The sequence below is a fragment of the Aquarana catesbeiana genome, linkage group LG03 (genome assembly GCF_042186555.1).
Source record: "Aquarana catesbeiana isolate 2022-GZ linkage group LG03, ASM4218655v1, whole genome shotgun sequence".
NCBI lineage: Eukaryota > Metazoa > Chordata > Amphibia > Anura > Ranidae > Aquarana > Aquarana catesbeiana.
Genome location: NC_133326.1, coordinates 284,972,528 through 284,990,850, shown reverse-complemented (window position 1 = coordinate 284,990,850; position 18,323 = coordinate 284,972,528). Strand labels below are relative to the sequence as shown.

Sequence of the window (18,323 nt, the reverse complement as noted above, 5' to 3'; positions counted from 1 at the left end):
TGACTCTGCCATGGAGCAGAGCTGCTCCTGCAGAGTCCTCAGATCAGACATGTCAATCCAGCGGCGTATAGAGGGAGCGATGCTGCTTACAAAATCTTCTCCTCCTCGTGTCTGACCCCCCCCCCCCCCCGATATCCGTCTCCTTGTATATCCTGAAGACTGACCCCTGCGGACACGCCCCCCCCCCCCGCTGGCTGACCAATGACCTCCTTATACTTACTGGGAGAGTTAACCCCTGGCTTACCGGAGTCCCCTGTAAACCTTTATCATGCTAGCCCTGCACTTATTCTTCCTTTTTCTTTTTTGCTGTGGGCTGTACTGTACGCTGCTTACATCATGTGATCACTGTGATAACCACAGGGACCATGTACTACAGAGCCACTCAGATCAACTCTGTACACAGTGTCTGTAAACAAAGTCATCTGGGAATGGGTTAGTTCACAGACATTAACGGATGCACTTGCCACCCAATCAATGGCTATTTCTGAAGTGACGTTTATAAAACACATTCCACGAATAGGCATTCTCCATGCCTTTTTTTTATTTTTTACAATACAGTAGTAGGAGTATAGTTAATGATTGCTAATTTTACTAATAAACCAAATCTAAATAAATGGCATAGGGTTGTACAACCAGGGTTTTTTTTTCTCGGAGAATAGGTACAGGAACTCCCCCCGTCTGAGTCACCCCTTGTCTCTGCCCCCTACCCACCTCTGACCACCGTCTCTTGATTCCACCCCCTAACCACCTACCAGTACAGCCCCTTTTAGAGAATACAGAACCAAGTATCGTTTTGTGGTGCTAAATCATTTATATGGGACATGTTGATGATAAAAAGAAAAGCAGTAAAATAGATCCCCTGCAGTCAGTAACAATAGAATCCCAGCAATAGATCCCCCCCACACAACAATAGTCTCCCCCAGCAACAATGGACTCCATCCCAACAACCATAGATTGCCTGCAGCAACAGTAAACTACCCACAACAAAATATCACACCCAGTAACAAAATATCCACCCAAGCAACTTCAGACCTCCCCCCCAGCAGCAACAACAGATCTTCCAGCAGCCAGCATCAATAGATTATCCAGCAGCCAGTAAAAATAGACCTCTCCCTCAACAGTAGATCCCTTCCAGCAACATAAGACCCCCCAGCAACAATAGATTCCCCATCAGCAACAATAGACCCTCACACAAAATCAGATCCCCGGAAGTGACAATAGATCCCCCAGAAGCACACATCAATAGACCCTCCAGCATACCCTACACCCCATGCTATTACATACATTCAGTGCTGGAGGTGCCGGCACTGCGTTCCCCCACGTTCCCGCTGAAAAAAAGCCCTGTGTACAACATATCTGTAAAACAGTTGAGGAAACTTAATGTGTAAACCCTAACAATGGACCGTTTTGCTCCCTTTTGGTCTGTTAAATATGCCCTTGAAAGTGTTTTGCTATATCTGTTTAATAAATGCAAAAAAATGACAGTTTATTCTGCCTGAAATCTTGACTGGTTTTGACATCCTGTGCTGCAATCTTATCAGTTACATTGCCCCCAGCTAGCTACGTACACTACAAAACACCTCCCCCTATGTTATAGTGAAGAGAAGAGGGGGAGGTGATTTGCAGTCCTGACCTAGGGTGACAACTATGCTCCTTCATAGATACAGTACAGTGAGTGAGCATTGTTGCCCTAAAACTTGTTATACTTCCTTTTTTAACATACTTGTTACTGGAAGGATTACCAGGTAAAAAGGGGGAAATAACATGAAAAGTAAAAACTGCTAGGAATAAGCTGAACCACCCTGGGTTCAGTTCGAGTTGGGTTTAGCGAACCTCAAAAAAGTTCAGATGTCAAACCTGAACCCCATTGAGTGGAAGCCATAACTTACATATCAAAAATGTCTATTTTCTAGACTAAGAGGCTGGGGTGTCAAAAAAATGGAGGGCATGGGGTGTATTGCCCTAGGTTACATGTACAGTTTATTTATTTATTTATTTTTAATTACTGTTCAGCCAGGAGCAATGATTTTTTTCAAATCACTCATGATTACTCATTGCGTTCATTCATAACTGAAGCATAGTAAACTGTTACTATGCTTCAGTTTTTGAATGAACATGGAGACTGCACCAAGGTCTTCCTGCTATTTTTCTTCCTGTGTAGTCAAGATACAGATTGAGGACTGTGTCCTTAATCCCCTTTTTCAGTCTCAAAATAGAGACATCAGAGGTCTGTTAAGACCCCCTGATATTTCAAAGTACCCCAACAGGGCTGCTAAAAAAATTGTAAATAATAATAAAAAATAACATTGTAACAAATAAAAAAATAAATAAAATAAAAATAAATAAATCTGACACCATCCTCTGCCCTACTGACAAAGTCCACTGCCGTACATACACCATCCACTGCTCTACTGACTGACACCATCTACTGCCCTACTAGCACCAACTGCCATACTGCCACCAACCTCTACCCAACTGACATGTCCACTGCTTTACTGGCACCAACCATCTACTGCCATACCTGACGAACACTGTCCATGGTAGTTTAAGTTTATATTTTTACAGTGACATTTGTCTTATTATATTTTTCTAAGTTTTCCCTACTCTTTAGTTATTTAGAGTGCTAGTTTATTATTTTTTTTTTTTAAAAGGGCGCTGAACCCCAGTTATCTTTAATTTCTTTCATGTTGTTTAGGTAGATCTCAAAAGAACTGGAGAGGTATGTCAAAATGTGGACAGTTTCTCCAAAATCTTTTGAATTGCCCTCTGTAAATAAAGATCTGAGATAACTCTTTAGCCACTTGGAGTTTCTTAGCCCACAGGTGGGAGTATCTTGGTGAATGGTGGGGTAGTGGGGGGGGGGGGGGGCTGGTTAACTTTTTGCATCGGGGCACAAAAGCTTCAAGCTATGCCCTTGCCTGAAGACATTGGATAAGCATTATATCCAGAGAACCAGCATTTTCAGGAGAAAAATAAAGGTGCAGTGCACGTTTCCTGAAAGGAATGAAAGGCAAATATACTATATGGCAAGTTCATGAACATTTTGTCACCTCACCTATATGAGCTTGTTGGATATCCCATTGTAATGCCTTGGGCAATATTATGGAGCTGGCCCCTGTTTGCAACTATACCAGCCTCTACACTTCTAGGAAGATTTTACGCGAGATTTTGTAGTGTGTCTGTGGAAATGTGTGCCAAATCAGGCAAAAGAACATTTCGGAGTTCAGGCACTGATATTGGACAAGGGGGCCTGGATTGCAAACCAAGTTCCAATTCACCCCAAAGGTGTTGAATAGGGTTGGGGTCAAGACTCTGTGCAGACCACCTGTCAAATCATGTTTTTATGGTTCTGACTTTGTGCACCTAAGAGCAATAATTTAGAGGGATGTCTAGCTGTCCACATGTCTTTTGGCCATATAGTGTAGATACAATGGGATCATAGAAAGGAATTGACATCCTAAGGTGAACCTTAAATATCTTATACCATCTTTATACAATAAGGCAAGCACATTTTTCAGAACAGCATTATAAAATATTTGCTATGGAATACGTTTATGGATGTTAAAATAAAAAATAAAATATCACTGTGGTTAAATTAGTCACCTGCTCAGATGAAAATAATCCGATTAAGAGTCTCCATTCTATTAAATTGTGTATATATAACGGCAAGCTTATAGGAACAGATGCTACTTTAATTAAAAGATGTATTTATCCCTTATCCTTCACAAAATAATATATGTAAAAGCAGGTTTACAGATTGAAACAAGACAGCCAAGAGACAAGAATATTTGTTGCTATATTACAGAGGATAGTGAGCCAGCAGCCATTGAAAGAGAGCAAGCTTGTACTGTATCAGTATGGAAACTGCTATACCTACAACTGAGATCAGCGAGAATTTTACTACCAAGCCCACTATATTCCCCAGATCTGGCTATAGCATCTTGGCGTTTCTTATGTTTATAAATGCTGCCTTTTCAATTTTCAATAATTTGTTGGTCATTTTGGTGACTATGAAATATCCTCAACTCCGCAATCCTATCAATATTTTTATCCTCAACCTCTCATTTTCTGATCTTTTAATGACACTGTGTGGGACAACCATAGTGATTAGTACCAATTATCATGGCTATTTTTACCTGGGCGAAACATTCTGTATCTTCCAGGGCTTTGCTGTCAACTATTTTGGTAAGATTTCTTTCTTACTATAACATTAAGCAAAATGTATTATTATTATTATGTGTTATTATTAGATATAAGCTAAATCTATTATTATTATTATTATTATTATTATTATTATTATTATTATGTGTTATTATTAGATATAAGCGAAATCTATTATTATTATTATTATTATTAATAATATTTTTATTATTATTATTATGTATTATTATTATTATGTGGTATTATTAGATATTTTGTATAAAACATAACTACATTTGTGCACAACTTAAAATGTATCTAAAGCATTTTTTTATTATTAAAATGGGGCTTTAAGGCTTAGTAAACCTATAAAATTGTATTGCTGTCTGGTGTCTGTGTCCCATTGAGAAGGTTCACCTTCCCTATTTGTCCTGATGGGACTAAAAGCGAGGCCAAATCTAACATTTTGAGTTGTCACCAGAACAGTTATACAGGAAAAGTCCTCCAACTTGTTGCAGAGACAACTTTCTAAGCAATTTCCTGCACTTGAGAGATTTCCTCTTGCTTCATGTTTTGTCTACAGGACAAAAAGTAAAAGGAAATCTCTGCAATGGAACACAAATGAAAAAAAAAAAGTCACAGATTTAACCATTCTCTACAACTCTATCCACAACAAAAAAAAAATATGTTGGCGTTAGATATATTTCATTATGTTTTAATCTACATTTAGTTCATCATTACTAGTTTTCAATGACGTACTTTTGGTTCTAAACAATGTGGGGGTTGAAGCTTCCCTTACATGCAGGAAACATTTCAGCAATATAAAATACTTTATCGTTTATGCATTTCAATGAACCCATATCAAGATTTCATATTACAATATATATTTTTTTACAACACATGATCAGTTAAGACACATTTACAGTATAAAAAGAAAAACACCAATACAAATAAAAGACGATGATTAAACATAATTGAAGTTATGTAGAATGTTTTCACTAGGTATGGCATTTGGATGTACAATGATCATTTTATTGTACAAAGTGGGGTAAAACTAAAGTAAAGTGAAAAAAACTCAACACATTCATTTAAATTATTTTCTATAAGCTTGAATCATGTCTATATTTGAATGCCATTTTAATAGACAAACACTATAATTTCACCGTCCCTGACAAAGCAGACCTGTGCATTCATTTAATGCACACTATTAGCCACAGTTTTGAGTCTGCTCCCTCTTGTGGTGAATTTGCAAATTACAATAGATACATTTTCTTTAACAAAATGGTAAGTTCACAATATAAAAAAACAAGAGTGATTGCATACCATTGAAAATCACCATCAGTACCTCTAACACATTTGAAAACTAGAATTAACAATATAAATCTTATGGAAAAAATATTTCACACAGTACACAATACATATCATTAATATGATAAAAAAAATGGAACCCATGGTTTAATCACTCCAATCACTTCTTCAATTCAGAACAGTGATACCTTTCATAAAAGATAATAAAGATAATATTTAACGATATTATAGCTAACGTGCTAATCAACCTTTACTAAGAATTTCTCTCAAGTATTGTATACAGTATGAGAATATTCCATATTGGTATTGTTTTTATTATATATTCATGGCATATGTAAACAACTTTTTGCACCAATTTTTTTTTGTACCTAATAAAAGTTTGTAAACAAAAACAAAAACAAAAAACAAAAAAACAAGAGTATTGTTTTATGTAAACATGTTTTTTACTTTCTATAAATGAAATTAAACAACATAAAATTGTAATGTATTGTTTATCCTTGCCAGTAACAGATTTTCTACTATTTATCTAACAGGCGTGCATCAAACTAGAGGAGTTATTTATTTGATATATTTCTCTTCTTCTGCAGGAATTGTATCACTTTGGTCTCTGACTATCTTAGCCTATGAGAGATACAATGTAGTGTGTGAGCCAGTTGGAGCTCTGAAGCTGAGCCCACAAAGAGGTTACCAAGGACTAGCGTTTATTTGGCTGTTCTGTCTGATCTGGGCAATAGCACCTCTATTTGGTTGGAGTTCCTATGGTCCTGAAGGTGTTCAAACCTCTTGCTCCATTGGTTGGGAAGAGAGATCCTGGAGTAACTATAGCTACCTGATTACATACTTTCTGACATGCTTCATTATTCCTGTTGTCATTATTGGATTCTCATATGGAAGCATTCTCCGTTCGCTGCATAAGGTAAATTTCATCACCATGTTCTATTGATAACATTTTGCTTTTAATTAAAGCCAGCACACAGCAATTACATATATCAAAAAGGGTATATAGTACTGTCAACCTTCTTAGAGCCCCTTCCTGCCCTTCAATTTTTTAAAAAAATAGAAAATACCTGAAATGCATCTCCCTTGCAAAGTAAACAGTCTATTTGCCATTAGTAAATCAACCCCTGCATGACCTACTAACTTTGCTGATGCGCATCTAAAGCTTCCTGATGTTCTATCCATGGAAGTACAGAAAAATATATGTTCTTCTGGCCAGAAATCCAGTGAGGTTCTCACCTAATAGCCCTGTTCTATTCTCCCTTGTGGGTTTCAGAACCCCCCACTTTGTTGTAGTCTTATATTATGAAAATAAGGGGAGCATGTTCTGCAGTTCAGCAGAAGAAAACTGAGCAGTGCTGACAACATTTTGGGGATTTCATTGCAGCAGAGGCACGGGGGTTGATTTAGTAATGGAAAATAGACTGTTCACTTTGCAAAGTAAATTGCACTTTGCAAGGCACTTATCCCCAGAGCTTAGTGAATGCAAAGAATACCTAATCACATACAAGAAAAATAAGACAAAATGTATTTTTCTTGCACATGAGTGGATGATGGAAGTCAGCAGAGTATCACCTCATTCGCTAAGCTCTGGGGAAATTTCACTTACAAAGTGCAGCTTCCCTTGCAAAGTAAACTGACTTTTTTTAATTTAGTAAATCAATTCCACTGTGCTGTCAGCCCATAATAGAGAATATGAGCTGAGTTCATTTCTGTCAGAATTTCTGTCAATATTTTTTTCCTGTGCTTTTTTAAGGGCATAAAACATACAGAAATGTGTGTGTATGCATAGTGTATATCAAAGATACATTGCATATATATATATATATATATATATATATATATATATATATATATATTTACATAGTTACATAGTAGGCAAGGTTGAAAAAAGACACAAGTCCATCAAGTCCAACCTATGTGTGATTATGTGTCAGTATTACATTGTATATCCCTGTATGTTGCGGTCATTCAGGTGCTTATCTAATAGTTTCTTGAAGCTATCGATGCTCCCGCTGTGACCATCGCCTGTGGAAGGGAATTCCACATCCTTACTGCTCTTACAGTAAAGAACCCTCTACGTAGTTTAAGGTTAAACCTCTTTTCTTCTAATTTTAATGAGTGGCCACGAGTCTTGGTAAACTCTCTTCTGCGAAAAAGTTTTATTTCTATTGTAGGGTAACCAGTACGGTATTTGTATATTGAAATCATATCCCCTCTCAAGCGTCTCTTCTCCAGAGAGAATAAGTTCAGTGCTCGCAACCTTTCCTCATAACTAAGATCCTCCAGACCCTTTATTAGTTTTGTTGCCCTTCTTTGTACTTGCTCCATTTCCAGTACATCCTTTCTGAGGACTGGTGCCCAGAACTGGACAGCATACTCTAGGTGCGGCCAGACCAGAGTCTTGTAGAGTGGGAGAATTATCGTTTTATCTCTGGAGTTGATCCCCTTTTTAATGCATGCCAATATTCTGTTTGCTTTGTTAGCAGCAGCTTGGCATTGCATGCCATTGCTGAGCCTATCATCTACTAGGACCCCCAGGTCCTTTTCCATCCTAGATTCCCCCAGAGGTTCTCCCCCCAGTGTATATATTGCATTCATATTTTTGCCACCCAAATGCATTATTTTACATTTTTCTACATTGAACCTCATCTGCCATGTAGTTGCCCACCCCATTAATTTGTTCAGGTCTTTTTGCAAGGTTTCCACATCCTGCTGAGAAGTTATTGCCCTGCTTAGCTTAGTGTCGTCTGCAAATACAGAGATAGAGCTGTTTATCCCATCCTCCAGGTCGTTTATGAACAAATTAAATAGGATTGGTCCCAGCACAGAACCCTGGGGAACCCCACTACCTACCCCTGACCATTACAAGTACTCCCCATTTATCACCACCCTCTGAACTCGCCCTTGTAGCCAGTTTTCAATCCATGTACTCACCCTATGGTCCATGCCAACGGACCTTATTTTGTACAGTAAACATTTATGGGGAACTGTGTCAAATGCTTTTGCAAAATCCAGATACACCACGTCTACGGGCCTTCCTTTATCTAGATGGCAACTCACCTCCTCATAGAAGGCTCTCTTCTGTCACTAGATGGCTGGGTCTCTGGTGGCATTAGATAAGACAAGGGCATTGTAAGGACAGATTAGAAATAGATGGGGTGTCTCAGCCAATGGGCAGGGATTTTCTTGGGTCCCCTGGCCTGCTGGGAAAGCCTTTTTATTTGGGTGATGTCAGGTGATCGGGGTTTTGTGCCACCAGGACGGCTACCTGGGTGGACGTGTGTTGTATTGTCCCGGACTGCTAGGCCAGAGCCTGAGGCCTATCCCAGGGACATCAGGCTGCTAGGCTGTCTGAGGGCCTATCCAGAAGTAAGAGAGCATGCCAGGGTTGGGACTGCGACTTGCAGTCCAACCAAAATGTATGGTTCTGCAGGTCGGAGAACCTGTCATGGAGGGGAAGCTGTCGCCACTAAAGGGCCATTCACCTTAATGCCAGGGACCACCGTGAGTAGCTGAAGCAAGTACCGGCACAATGTCCTCACCAACCAGGGACGGTGAAGAATTGGGAAACTTCAGCAGGTGTCAAGCCAGGGACCCAGACAGCGGAGGTGATGCTTGTAGAGCAGTCTTGTGTGCCAAGCCAGGGACTGAGCAGGCCAGTGGGGTGACACTTGAGGTATCTGTGAGTGCCAAGCTAGGGACCCAGCAGGGATGCGGAGGTGACGCTTGAGGAATATACTCAGTGAGAAGATTGGAAGAGCTCAGGAGATCCAGTGGCAGTGGATCAGCGAGTCTTAAGTGATAGACTTGGAGCTGTTGAGTGAAGATCTAAAAAGGAGATTGTGGAGAAAGTGAAAGAGTTCATTACAAACTTGTGTTAGAAACTGTTCAAGATTGTTGCCATAGGAGACAGTGTGTCTACACATGCAGACGTGGTGTCAGGCTGGGTGCCTTTCCCTAAACCCTCTCTCCCACAGTTCTGTTTAAGAGAAAATAAATCTCTTTGCATTCAAAAAGTGTCTGGTGCCCAATGATCTACCTTACATTGCACCCACTTTGCCTCGTAACCCACTCTACACAGAAGGATGTCAGCTGTCCCTAACTCTGGAGATCACCATTAGGCCTGGAGAGGCCCGGGAATTGGCTACATTCATTATCCCTTCTATTTCTGTATATGGATGATGGCGCTGTAATTATTTTAATAATAAAAAAAACATCTAAGTACCTTTTTTCCTATTTGATATACAACTGTCACATGACCCAGCTCCTTCCCAGCCTGTCTGTAGGGAAACATAAGCAGGAGGAGCTTCTAGTCCTCTGCTGCTGGTCACATTTTCAAAATACAAAATATAAAAAGCCTTTGAAATACAGAGTAAAATGAATAAATAATATCAATAAACTGTTTTACAGTATATTTGAAATTAAATATTTATTATTTTGTGGAAATATTATGGCGTGGGTGAATTTCTGCCAGTCACAGGCTGTGTCACGCCCCTCCAGCCTGTGTCTTAGAACAAGAGAAAGGTAAATCAAGGTGTAACATCCCGCCCCCATTGTGTTTAGCTGGTTAGTGCGCATGGGGGAGAGAGGGAGTGGGCTGTCATTTATCACAGTGTATACGCCCACATGTGTGACTCTATAGTCACATGGGCTGCTCAGATGTGATAGGGAGGAAATGCTCAGCATAGAAACTCACTGAAAACTGAGCATGTGCAGAGTTGCCACTACAGCTACAAAAACCCTAGCTGAACTGGGGACATGGACAGAAGGTGGAGATATAGAACAGCATGATCAACCAGGTTTTTTGCAGAATACAGAAAACTGATCTCATTGTGACTGAGTGAGTATAAACAGCATGTAATATACCATTTATTGATAGTTTTTTTTATCATGTGGGTTTAGTAACACTTTAACTGAAATGTGTTTTGATTTTTGCCAACATGACCATTGAAGACATTTTCCCTGACCTAGCAGGAAGTGAGATTAATATTTCCAGAGCGGTAAATACAACAACCCTTTATTCTACATATAAAATATGGCATTTTGGATGAAGTCAGGCATTTATGACGATGACAGATTTCATCTGGACTGTTGAGTTTTGCATTATATTTTTTTGCAGTTAAAAAAGCCACCAATCTATTCCAAAGTGACATAACTATAAATGACTGAGCCCTATAGGAAAATCCTGTAAGGCATGTATGATGTTTTTAATAAAGCATTTTGACTGTTTCAGTGGAAGTCTGAATTTGAATCTCTTATGTATTTTTTATTGCATTTGTACTTAAGCTCAACAGGAAAATTGAGGAGCAGGGAGGAAGGACTAACAAAGAAGAAGAGCTCCGGGTTGTGGTTATGGTGTTGTTTATGGTTATTGCTTTTCTGGTCTGCTGGCTTCCATACACCGTTTTTGCTCTTATTGTCGTCATTAATCCAACACTCTACATTCCTCCTCTTGCTGCAACTCTGCCTACATACTTTGCCAAGACCAGTCCTGTCTACAACCCAATTATCTACATATTTTTAAATAAACAGGTAAGTATTTGATACTGTGCTTACATAGATCTAAGCTCATCGAAGTGCAGTAATATTTTCTTTTTTCCTCAAGTATGATAATGTTGAGCTACAGTCAGGTCCATAAATATTGGGACATCAACACAATTATAATCTTTTTGGCTCTATACACCACCACAATGGATTTGTAATGAAACAAACAAAATGTGCTTTAATTGCAGACTTTCAGCTTTAATTTGAGGGTATTTACATCCAAATCAGGTGAACGGTGTAGGAATTACAACAGTTTGTATATGTGCCTCCCACTTTTTAAGGGACCAAAAGTAATGGGACAGATTAACAATCATCCATGAAACTTTCACTTTTTAATACTTGGTTGCAAATCCTTTGCAGTCAATTACAGCCTGAAGTCTGGAATGCATAGACATCACCAGACACTGGGTTTCATCCCTGGTGATGCTCTGCCAGGCCTCTACTGCAACCGTCTTTAGTTTCTGCTTGTTCTTTGGGCATTTTCCCTTCATTTTTGTCTTCAGCAAGTGAAATGCATGCTAAATCGGATTCAGGTCAGGTGATTGACTTGACCACTGCATAACATTCCACTTCTTTCCCTTAAAAAACTCTTTGGTTGCTTTCGCAGTATGCTTCGGGTCATTGTCTATCTTCACTGTGAATCGCCGTCCAATGAGTTCTGAAGCATTTTGCTGAATATGAGCAGATAATATTGCCCGAAACACTTTAGAATTCATCCTGCTGCTTTTGTCAGCAGTCACATCATCAATAAATACAAGAAAACCAGTTCCATTGGCAGCCATACATGCCCACGCCATGACCCTACCACCACCATGCTTCACTGATGAGGTGGTATGCTTTGGATCATGAGTAGTTCCTTTCCTTCTCCATACTCTTATCTTCCCATCACTCTGGTACAAGTTGATCTTGGTCTCATCTTTCCATAGGATGTTGTTCCAGAACTGTGAAGGCTTTTTTAGATGTTGTTTGGCAAACTCTAATCTGGCCTTCCTGTTTTTGAGGCTCACCAATGGTTTACATGTTGTGGTGAACCCTCTGTATTCACTCTGGTGAAGTCTACTCTTGATTGTTGACATTGACACACATACACCTACCTTCTGGAGAGTGCTCTTGATCTGGCCAACTGTTGTGAAGGGTGTTTTCTTCACCAGGGAAAGAATTCTTCGGTCATCCACCACAGTTGTTTTCTGTGGTCTTTTGGGTCTTTTGGTGTTGCTGAGCTCACCAGTGCATTCTTTCTTTTTAAGGATGTTCCAAACAGTTGATTTGGCCACAGCTAATGTTTTTGCTATTTCTCTGATGGGTTTGTTTTGTTTTTTCAGCCTAATGATGGTTTGCTTCACTGATAATGACAGCTCTTTGGATTTCATATTGAGAGTTGACAGCAACAGATTCCAAATGCAAATAGCACACTTGAAATGAACTCTGGACCTTTTATCTGCTCCTTGTAAATGGGATAATGAGGGAATAACACACACCTGACCATGGAACAGCTGAGCAGCCAATTGTCCCATTACGTTTGGTCCCTTAAAAAGTGGGAGGCACATATATAAACTGTTGTAATTCCTACACCGCTCACCTGATTTGGATGCAAATACCTTCAAATTAAAGCTGAAAGTCTGCAGTTAAAGCACATCTTGTTCGTTTCATTTCAAATCCATTGTAGCGGTGTTTAGAGCCAAAAAGATTAGAATTGTGTTGATGTCCCAATATTTATGGACCTGGCTGTATATTGGCATAAGCAGATGATGGAGAAGTCCCTGACGGTACTGTCTGTTTTATAATAAGCATCCTGTGGCCTCTTTACTGGGTACTTGAATCTAGGGCAGGTAGGGAGTTTTTTCCTCACATCTTTGCAAGACCTATATCTATGGAATAATTCACACCAAACTCTGACCATATCACCAACAACACAGAAATGAAAACTCATCAAACCAGGGTATGATTTTTACAAACTTCATATGTTCAGTTTTATGGATCATTTGCCCTTTGTAGTCTCACATTGCCCCTTGTAGCCTCACATTGCCCCTTGTAGCCTTACTTTGCTGTTATTAGCTGACATGCTAAATACACAGGTGCCTTGATGTCATCAAGTACAATGCACGACTATAAGCCACAAGGAAGCCGAGGCACCATACACAGTACAGAGCGCTGGCTGCTGAGGGAGCGGGGGACAAGGTAAGTACCATTTACTTGTACCCAAGGCATAAACAAGCATTTAACTCTTGCAGTGCAGAGGGAGTACCACTAAAAGAGATTTTTCTCCCTGATGTTCAGCTTTAATAAAATAACCATTGAGTACAATCTAATACAATGCAGATACATGAGAGATAGAACAAATGCATATTCTCCAAATAATGTAACTGAGAAGCAATTTTATAAGATAACATTTTACAAATAGTTTTATGCCGGATTGTAAGATTTTTTGTGAACAGTGTTTTTTATTTACAGCATTAAAAGATTTTAAGTTGCCCACAGCAACCAGTTTGATGGTTTATTTGAATCTCAGGCAGAAAGAGTAAGAGTAGCAATGATATTTTGTTGAGCTTATAGATTATATAATTATGTAGAATAAACTGCTTAGAAATCATATCAAGTATAACAATTAAGAATTTCTTCATTACAAATCTTCCTCTCCGGAGTGCAAAACGATTTCACTCCTTACACTCAACATGTTTTGTCATCTCAGTCTGATTGTCTGTCTGAAACTTCAAACTGAGCCCTCTCATAAGGGATGATTTGCAGGAAGAAGCCATTCATTTGTGTATGTAAATTTCAGCTTGAGCTATTGAGTTCTGTAAACAAAAGGCTTTACAGTAAATTGAGGGTCTGGAAAATGTGAACTGAACTTAATGCTCCTCCTGCTGGCTCAGAAAAATAAAGCAATACATATGCATACTATATTTCATACAGTATGTACCTCACAAAAAATGATTAAAGAATATGTTTTCATTTTGACTATAAAAAATAAACAAGTAAACATGTACAAAATAGCAAGACATTCACTTTAATTAATTGTTTAAAATTAATTTATTTGTATAGCACCAACTGCTTCCAAGAGAGTTCACTGTCTATATTTCCTACTCTAATCAGACATGTTTGGGTAAAAAGCTTATTATTCTACCTGTATATTTTTTATGTTATAGGAGGAAATAAATGCAAAAAAATGTATAGATTGTTTCTCTGGTCAAAAATAAACTAATACAGTACTTGGCAAGAATGCTAGCCATTTAGCTGCCCAAAGGCGTTAGAGTTATATTTACTGTATGTAATGGTCAGATTATGATAATCACCACAAGTGGTTGATAGTTATATGTATTGTTGACAGAAAATGAGGTAAAATGGAAAGCAATCATTCAAAATGATCTGAGAGAGTTTTGAAAGCAGTCATCATGATAAGCAGTCATAGGCAACATAACAATGACAATGTTTATTTATTATTTCCCTTTACTTTCTTTCAGTTCCGCCATTGCGCTGTTCAGTGTTTGACATGTGGCCACATTGACCTATCTGCACCAGAGGAGGACAGTGCATCTATGATTGTTCCAGCTGAAATCCAAGCAGCTACCAAAACCAATCAAGTGACTCCAGCCTAGTTACTGCAAGACTGCATTTAAAAACATTTGGGTCTGACACAATCCTTGTGTTGATTTAAGAACTAGAGTTATACCCCCAGTCACAATAAACTTGAATCTGTTAATCTGTTTGGTGTCTGTGGGGAATTAACTTCAGTTTTTGTAAAATGATGTTGCTACATTAGGCCCTATATCAATTTTTTATTAGTTTTTTAAATAAAAAAAACAACTTTAAAGCAAACCTTCTGCCACATTATTATATTATTTATTTTATGCCATTTAATAATTGATACTGATATGGTCTGCCTTGTCATGAAGACAGGTGTTGTGGGATAAAGTTCTTGTTGCATGAATACTTTCATACAACAATGCAGGGAAAAGTGTTTTCCTTTACAAAAAAAGACTAAATATGTTCAACAGAAATTTTGTAAGGAGATGCTCATATATTCTCATATCTTTGGGTACCTTTAGGACAGCCTTGAAAAAAGTGACAAAAATATAAGGCTGCCTTGTGAGGTCAAAAACAGTCATTTCATTATCATTAAACAATAAAAAACAACAATTTGTGCCGGCATATATACGAGGTGTGTCTAAAAAGTTTGGTCCGATAGCTCAACGCCAACATGGGCCAGATGCGCACACATGTACATGGCTATCCAGAGACACGTTGAGAAGTGCCACCTAGCGTGGAGTACACGTGAGTGTCAGGGAAAACCCACTGCGGGCAGTCAGTGTGAGAGGTAGGGTCACAGTGCAATGGAGCAACGAGTGATCATCAAGTTCTTTTCCAAACTGGGAAAAAACGGCGGAGACGCATGAAATGTTGGTGCAAGTGTACGGGACAGAAGCCGTGAGCAGAAAATGTGTTTACGACTCGTTCAAACGCTTTCATGACAGGAAGAAAACAACTAAGAAAGAACCTGGTTCAGTTCGACCATCGACAAGCAGAACCCCAGACATGATCGAGCGCGTGTGACAAATGCTGGCATGAGATTGGCGACTGACTTTAGCAAGGACACGGTGTGCACCATCGTCCGCAAAGATTTGGGAAGATCTGTTCAAGGTTTGTGCCACACAGGCTGACAGACGAACAGAAAGCAAAACGGATGGAAACCTCTGGAGATTTCATTACCATGTGTGATCAGGATCCATCCTTTCTGCCAACCATTGTCCCAGGAGATGAGACCTGTGTGCCAATTCTTGGCTCAGCGCAGCGTACCTGTTCTCGATCACCCACCTTACTCCCCTGATCTGTCACTTCTTTTTGTTTGCCCGCCTGAGGAGCATCATGAAAGGCGCACGTTTTGTGGATGTGGTGGAAATCCATGAATGTGTGACAGCGGTTCTGCGATCGATTCCTAAAGAGGCCTTTGTTACTAGAAGCTTTATGAACATTGCCAAAAGTGCGTTGGATGAAGGATGGTGATTATTTTGAAGGCCAAAGAAGGTAATTTGTTTGTACCTTCTGTTTTGTTTGTTTTCTGATACCATTCACCAAACTTTTTAGACACACCTCATTTATGCAGTACTTTAGCACAAAATAAGAAAAAAGAAAATAAAGATGACCTTACTCTATGTTCATGGGAATATTTAATTACTATAAGTGAATCAACTATATGGGTAGTAGTTAGGGTAAACGACAATGGCTTTTCTGAAGAATAACCCCACAATCTCCTCCTCATTTTCTTCTCCACCTATGTCATTTAAATGATACCTTAAAGTTTGTGTAGTGCTGTGTGGTGACATTCATTTAAAACAGCTCCCCAACAGACATGTACTGTACTTAGGTGCCAACAGCCTAGCTTCATATCAACACAATGGGTTGATTCACTAAACTAGAGTGTGCAAAATCTGATGCATGGTAGCCAATCAGCTTCTAATTTCAGCTTGTTCAATAAAGTTTTGACAAAAAAAACAAAACGTGGAAGCCGATTGGTTTCTATGCAGAGCTGCACCAGAGTTTGCATTCTCCAGCTTTAGTAAATCAACCCCAAAGTGTCAGTAAACCCACTGCAACCAATTTAGATGTATCATCAAGACATTAAACACTAAAACAACAGTATATAAATCTCATAAAAATATTAAATAACTTATTTTATGTGCTCTGGATGACAAAGTTTTAAGGGGCAATACGGGGCACAGCAGACAATTTAGATATTTAATATTAGAAGGTGTTTGCTTTAAATTGATCATAACTGAACAAAAGGAGCATCAATTATATTTAAAAGTAGCAAAGAATATATAAATGGTTTGGAAACACAAAGACTCAGAACTTGTGAATCTTTGCTTTCCCCAGGCAGAGCAAAACAATGGGTACATTTACACCAGCCTGACTAGTTTCTCATTCTTATCTTCCCTTTTCTGCCCTTAATGCCTACCATTTTAAGCTTACCCACTTGCTCCTAGCCTCCATGTGATAGCACTCAAGCTACGAATATTTTCCTGATTCAGCCGGTCCCTTAGGTCTTTGTTCAGAGATGTGGTTTTGAGAGGTGATAAAGGCACATTCCCAGAGTTTTCATCACCTTCTTGACTTTTGACTGATGAGGATTTATGCATATAAGGATCTTTGCTTGAGCCATTCCTCAGCTTGGGATATATGCAGGCCTAGGGACTAAAAGATATCTGGATAGAAGGAGGATCTATAAAGAATCTTGTTGCTGAAGAGTGTCGTAGAAGAGCTGGGTAGGAGGTATTATTGTAGCAGCCCCCATCAGCTCTCTCTAATACTTACCTGAGGCCTCTCTCTCCCAGCGATGTCCACAAGTGCCTTGGCCATCTGGGACTCTCCCTCCTGATTGGCTGAGACACAGCAGGAGTGCCATTGGCTCCTGCTGCTGTCAATCAAACTCAGTTAGGCAATCAGGAGAGCAAGGGGGCGGGGCCGAACCACAGCCACGTGTCTGAGTGGACACACAGAGCTGCAGCTTGGCTCGGGTGCCCCCATAGTAAGCTGCTTGCTGTGGGGGCACTCAACAGGAGGGAGGGGTCAGGAGCGCCCAGCCAGAGACCCAAGAAGAGGAGGATCCAGGCTGCCCTGTGCAAAACCACTGCACAGAACAGGTAAGTATGACATGTTTGTTATTTTAATAGAAAAAAAACAAGACTTTACAATAACTTTACGGTAACTGTGACTATTATCAAAGGGTCAAGAGCCAGACTGATTAGTGAGATATCCACTACAACTTAAGCCTAGTACACACGATGAGATCACGAATGATCGTCCTTTTTTTTTTTTTGGATGCTAGTCTTAATATTGAAAACAAATAGGTTACTAAAGTAGGAAAATTCTCGTACAACAGAATAAACATTTATAAGTGATGTAATGTATTTGTATTGTATTTTTGGATGAAAACCGTACTAATTAAACAAAATCCGTACGACCTGGTATCATAATATGTGAAAAATTTTCGTGTTTGTCCCTTTGGAAAATCTTGGAGGAGAGCTGTGTACTAATGATCAGATTGTTTTACAATTACTTTCAAAGTGGTATTTTTTTGTACGATATTCTGATCGTGTGTACAGGGCTTAAGGCAAGCCATAGATGGTTCCATTCTTTTTCCTGCAACCACCATCAGTGTTGATGAGGGAATCCCTCCCATAGCGCTATTATGTTCTGCCGGCGGGAGAGGGCATGGAGCTTTCCCAGCTGTCAGAACACAATGATCCGCCAGCAATCGCATGCCAAAAATCCAACAGGTGGGTTGTACTGATGTCGACCGATGAAATTATGTGGGATATTTTAGGCAGGAAGTG

At 39.3% G+C, this 18,323-nt stretch overlaps 1 protein-coding gene across 1 annotated transcript; it reads left to right on the top strand.

Annotated features, from left to right (window-relative positions):
* The first annotated feature begins 3,857 nt into the window (after positions 1-3,857).
* Positions 3,858-14,588, top strand: LOC141134529 (pinopsin-like). Its single transcript, XM_073624034.1, has 4 exons — positions 3,858-4,185; positions 6,036-6,364; positions 10,735-10,980; positions 14,454-14,588. The coding sequence occupies exons 1-4, from the start codon at positions 3,858-3,860 to the stop codon at positions 14,586-14,588; spliced, it is 1,038 nt and encodes a 345-aa protein (XP_073480135.1).
* The last annotated feature ends 3,735 nt before the right edge of the window (positions 14,589-18,323 follow it).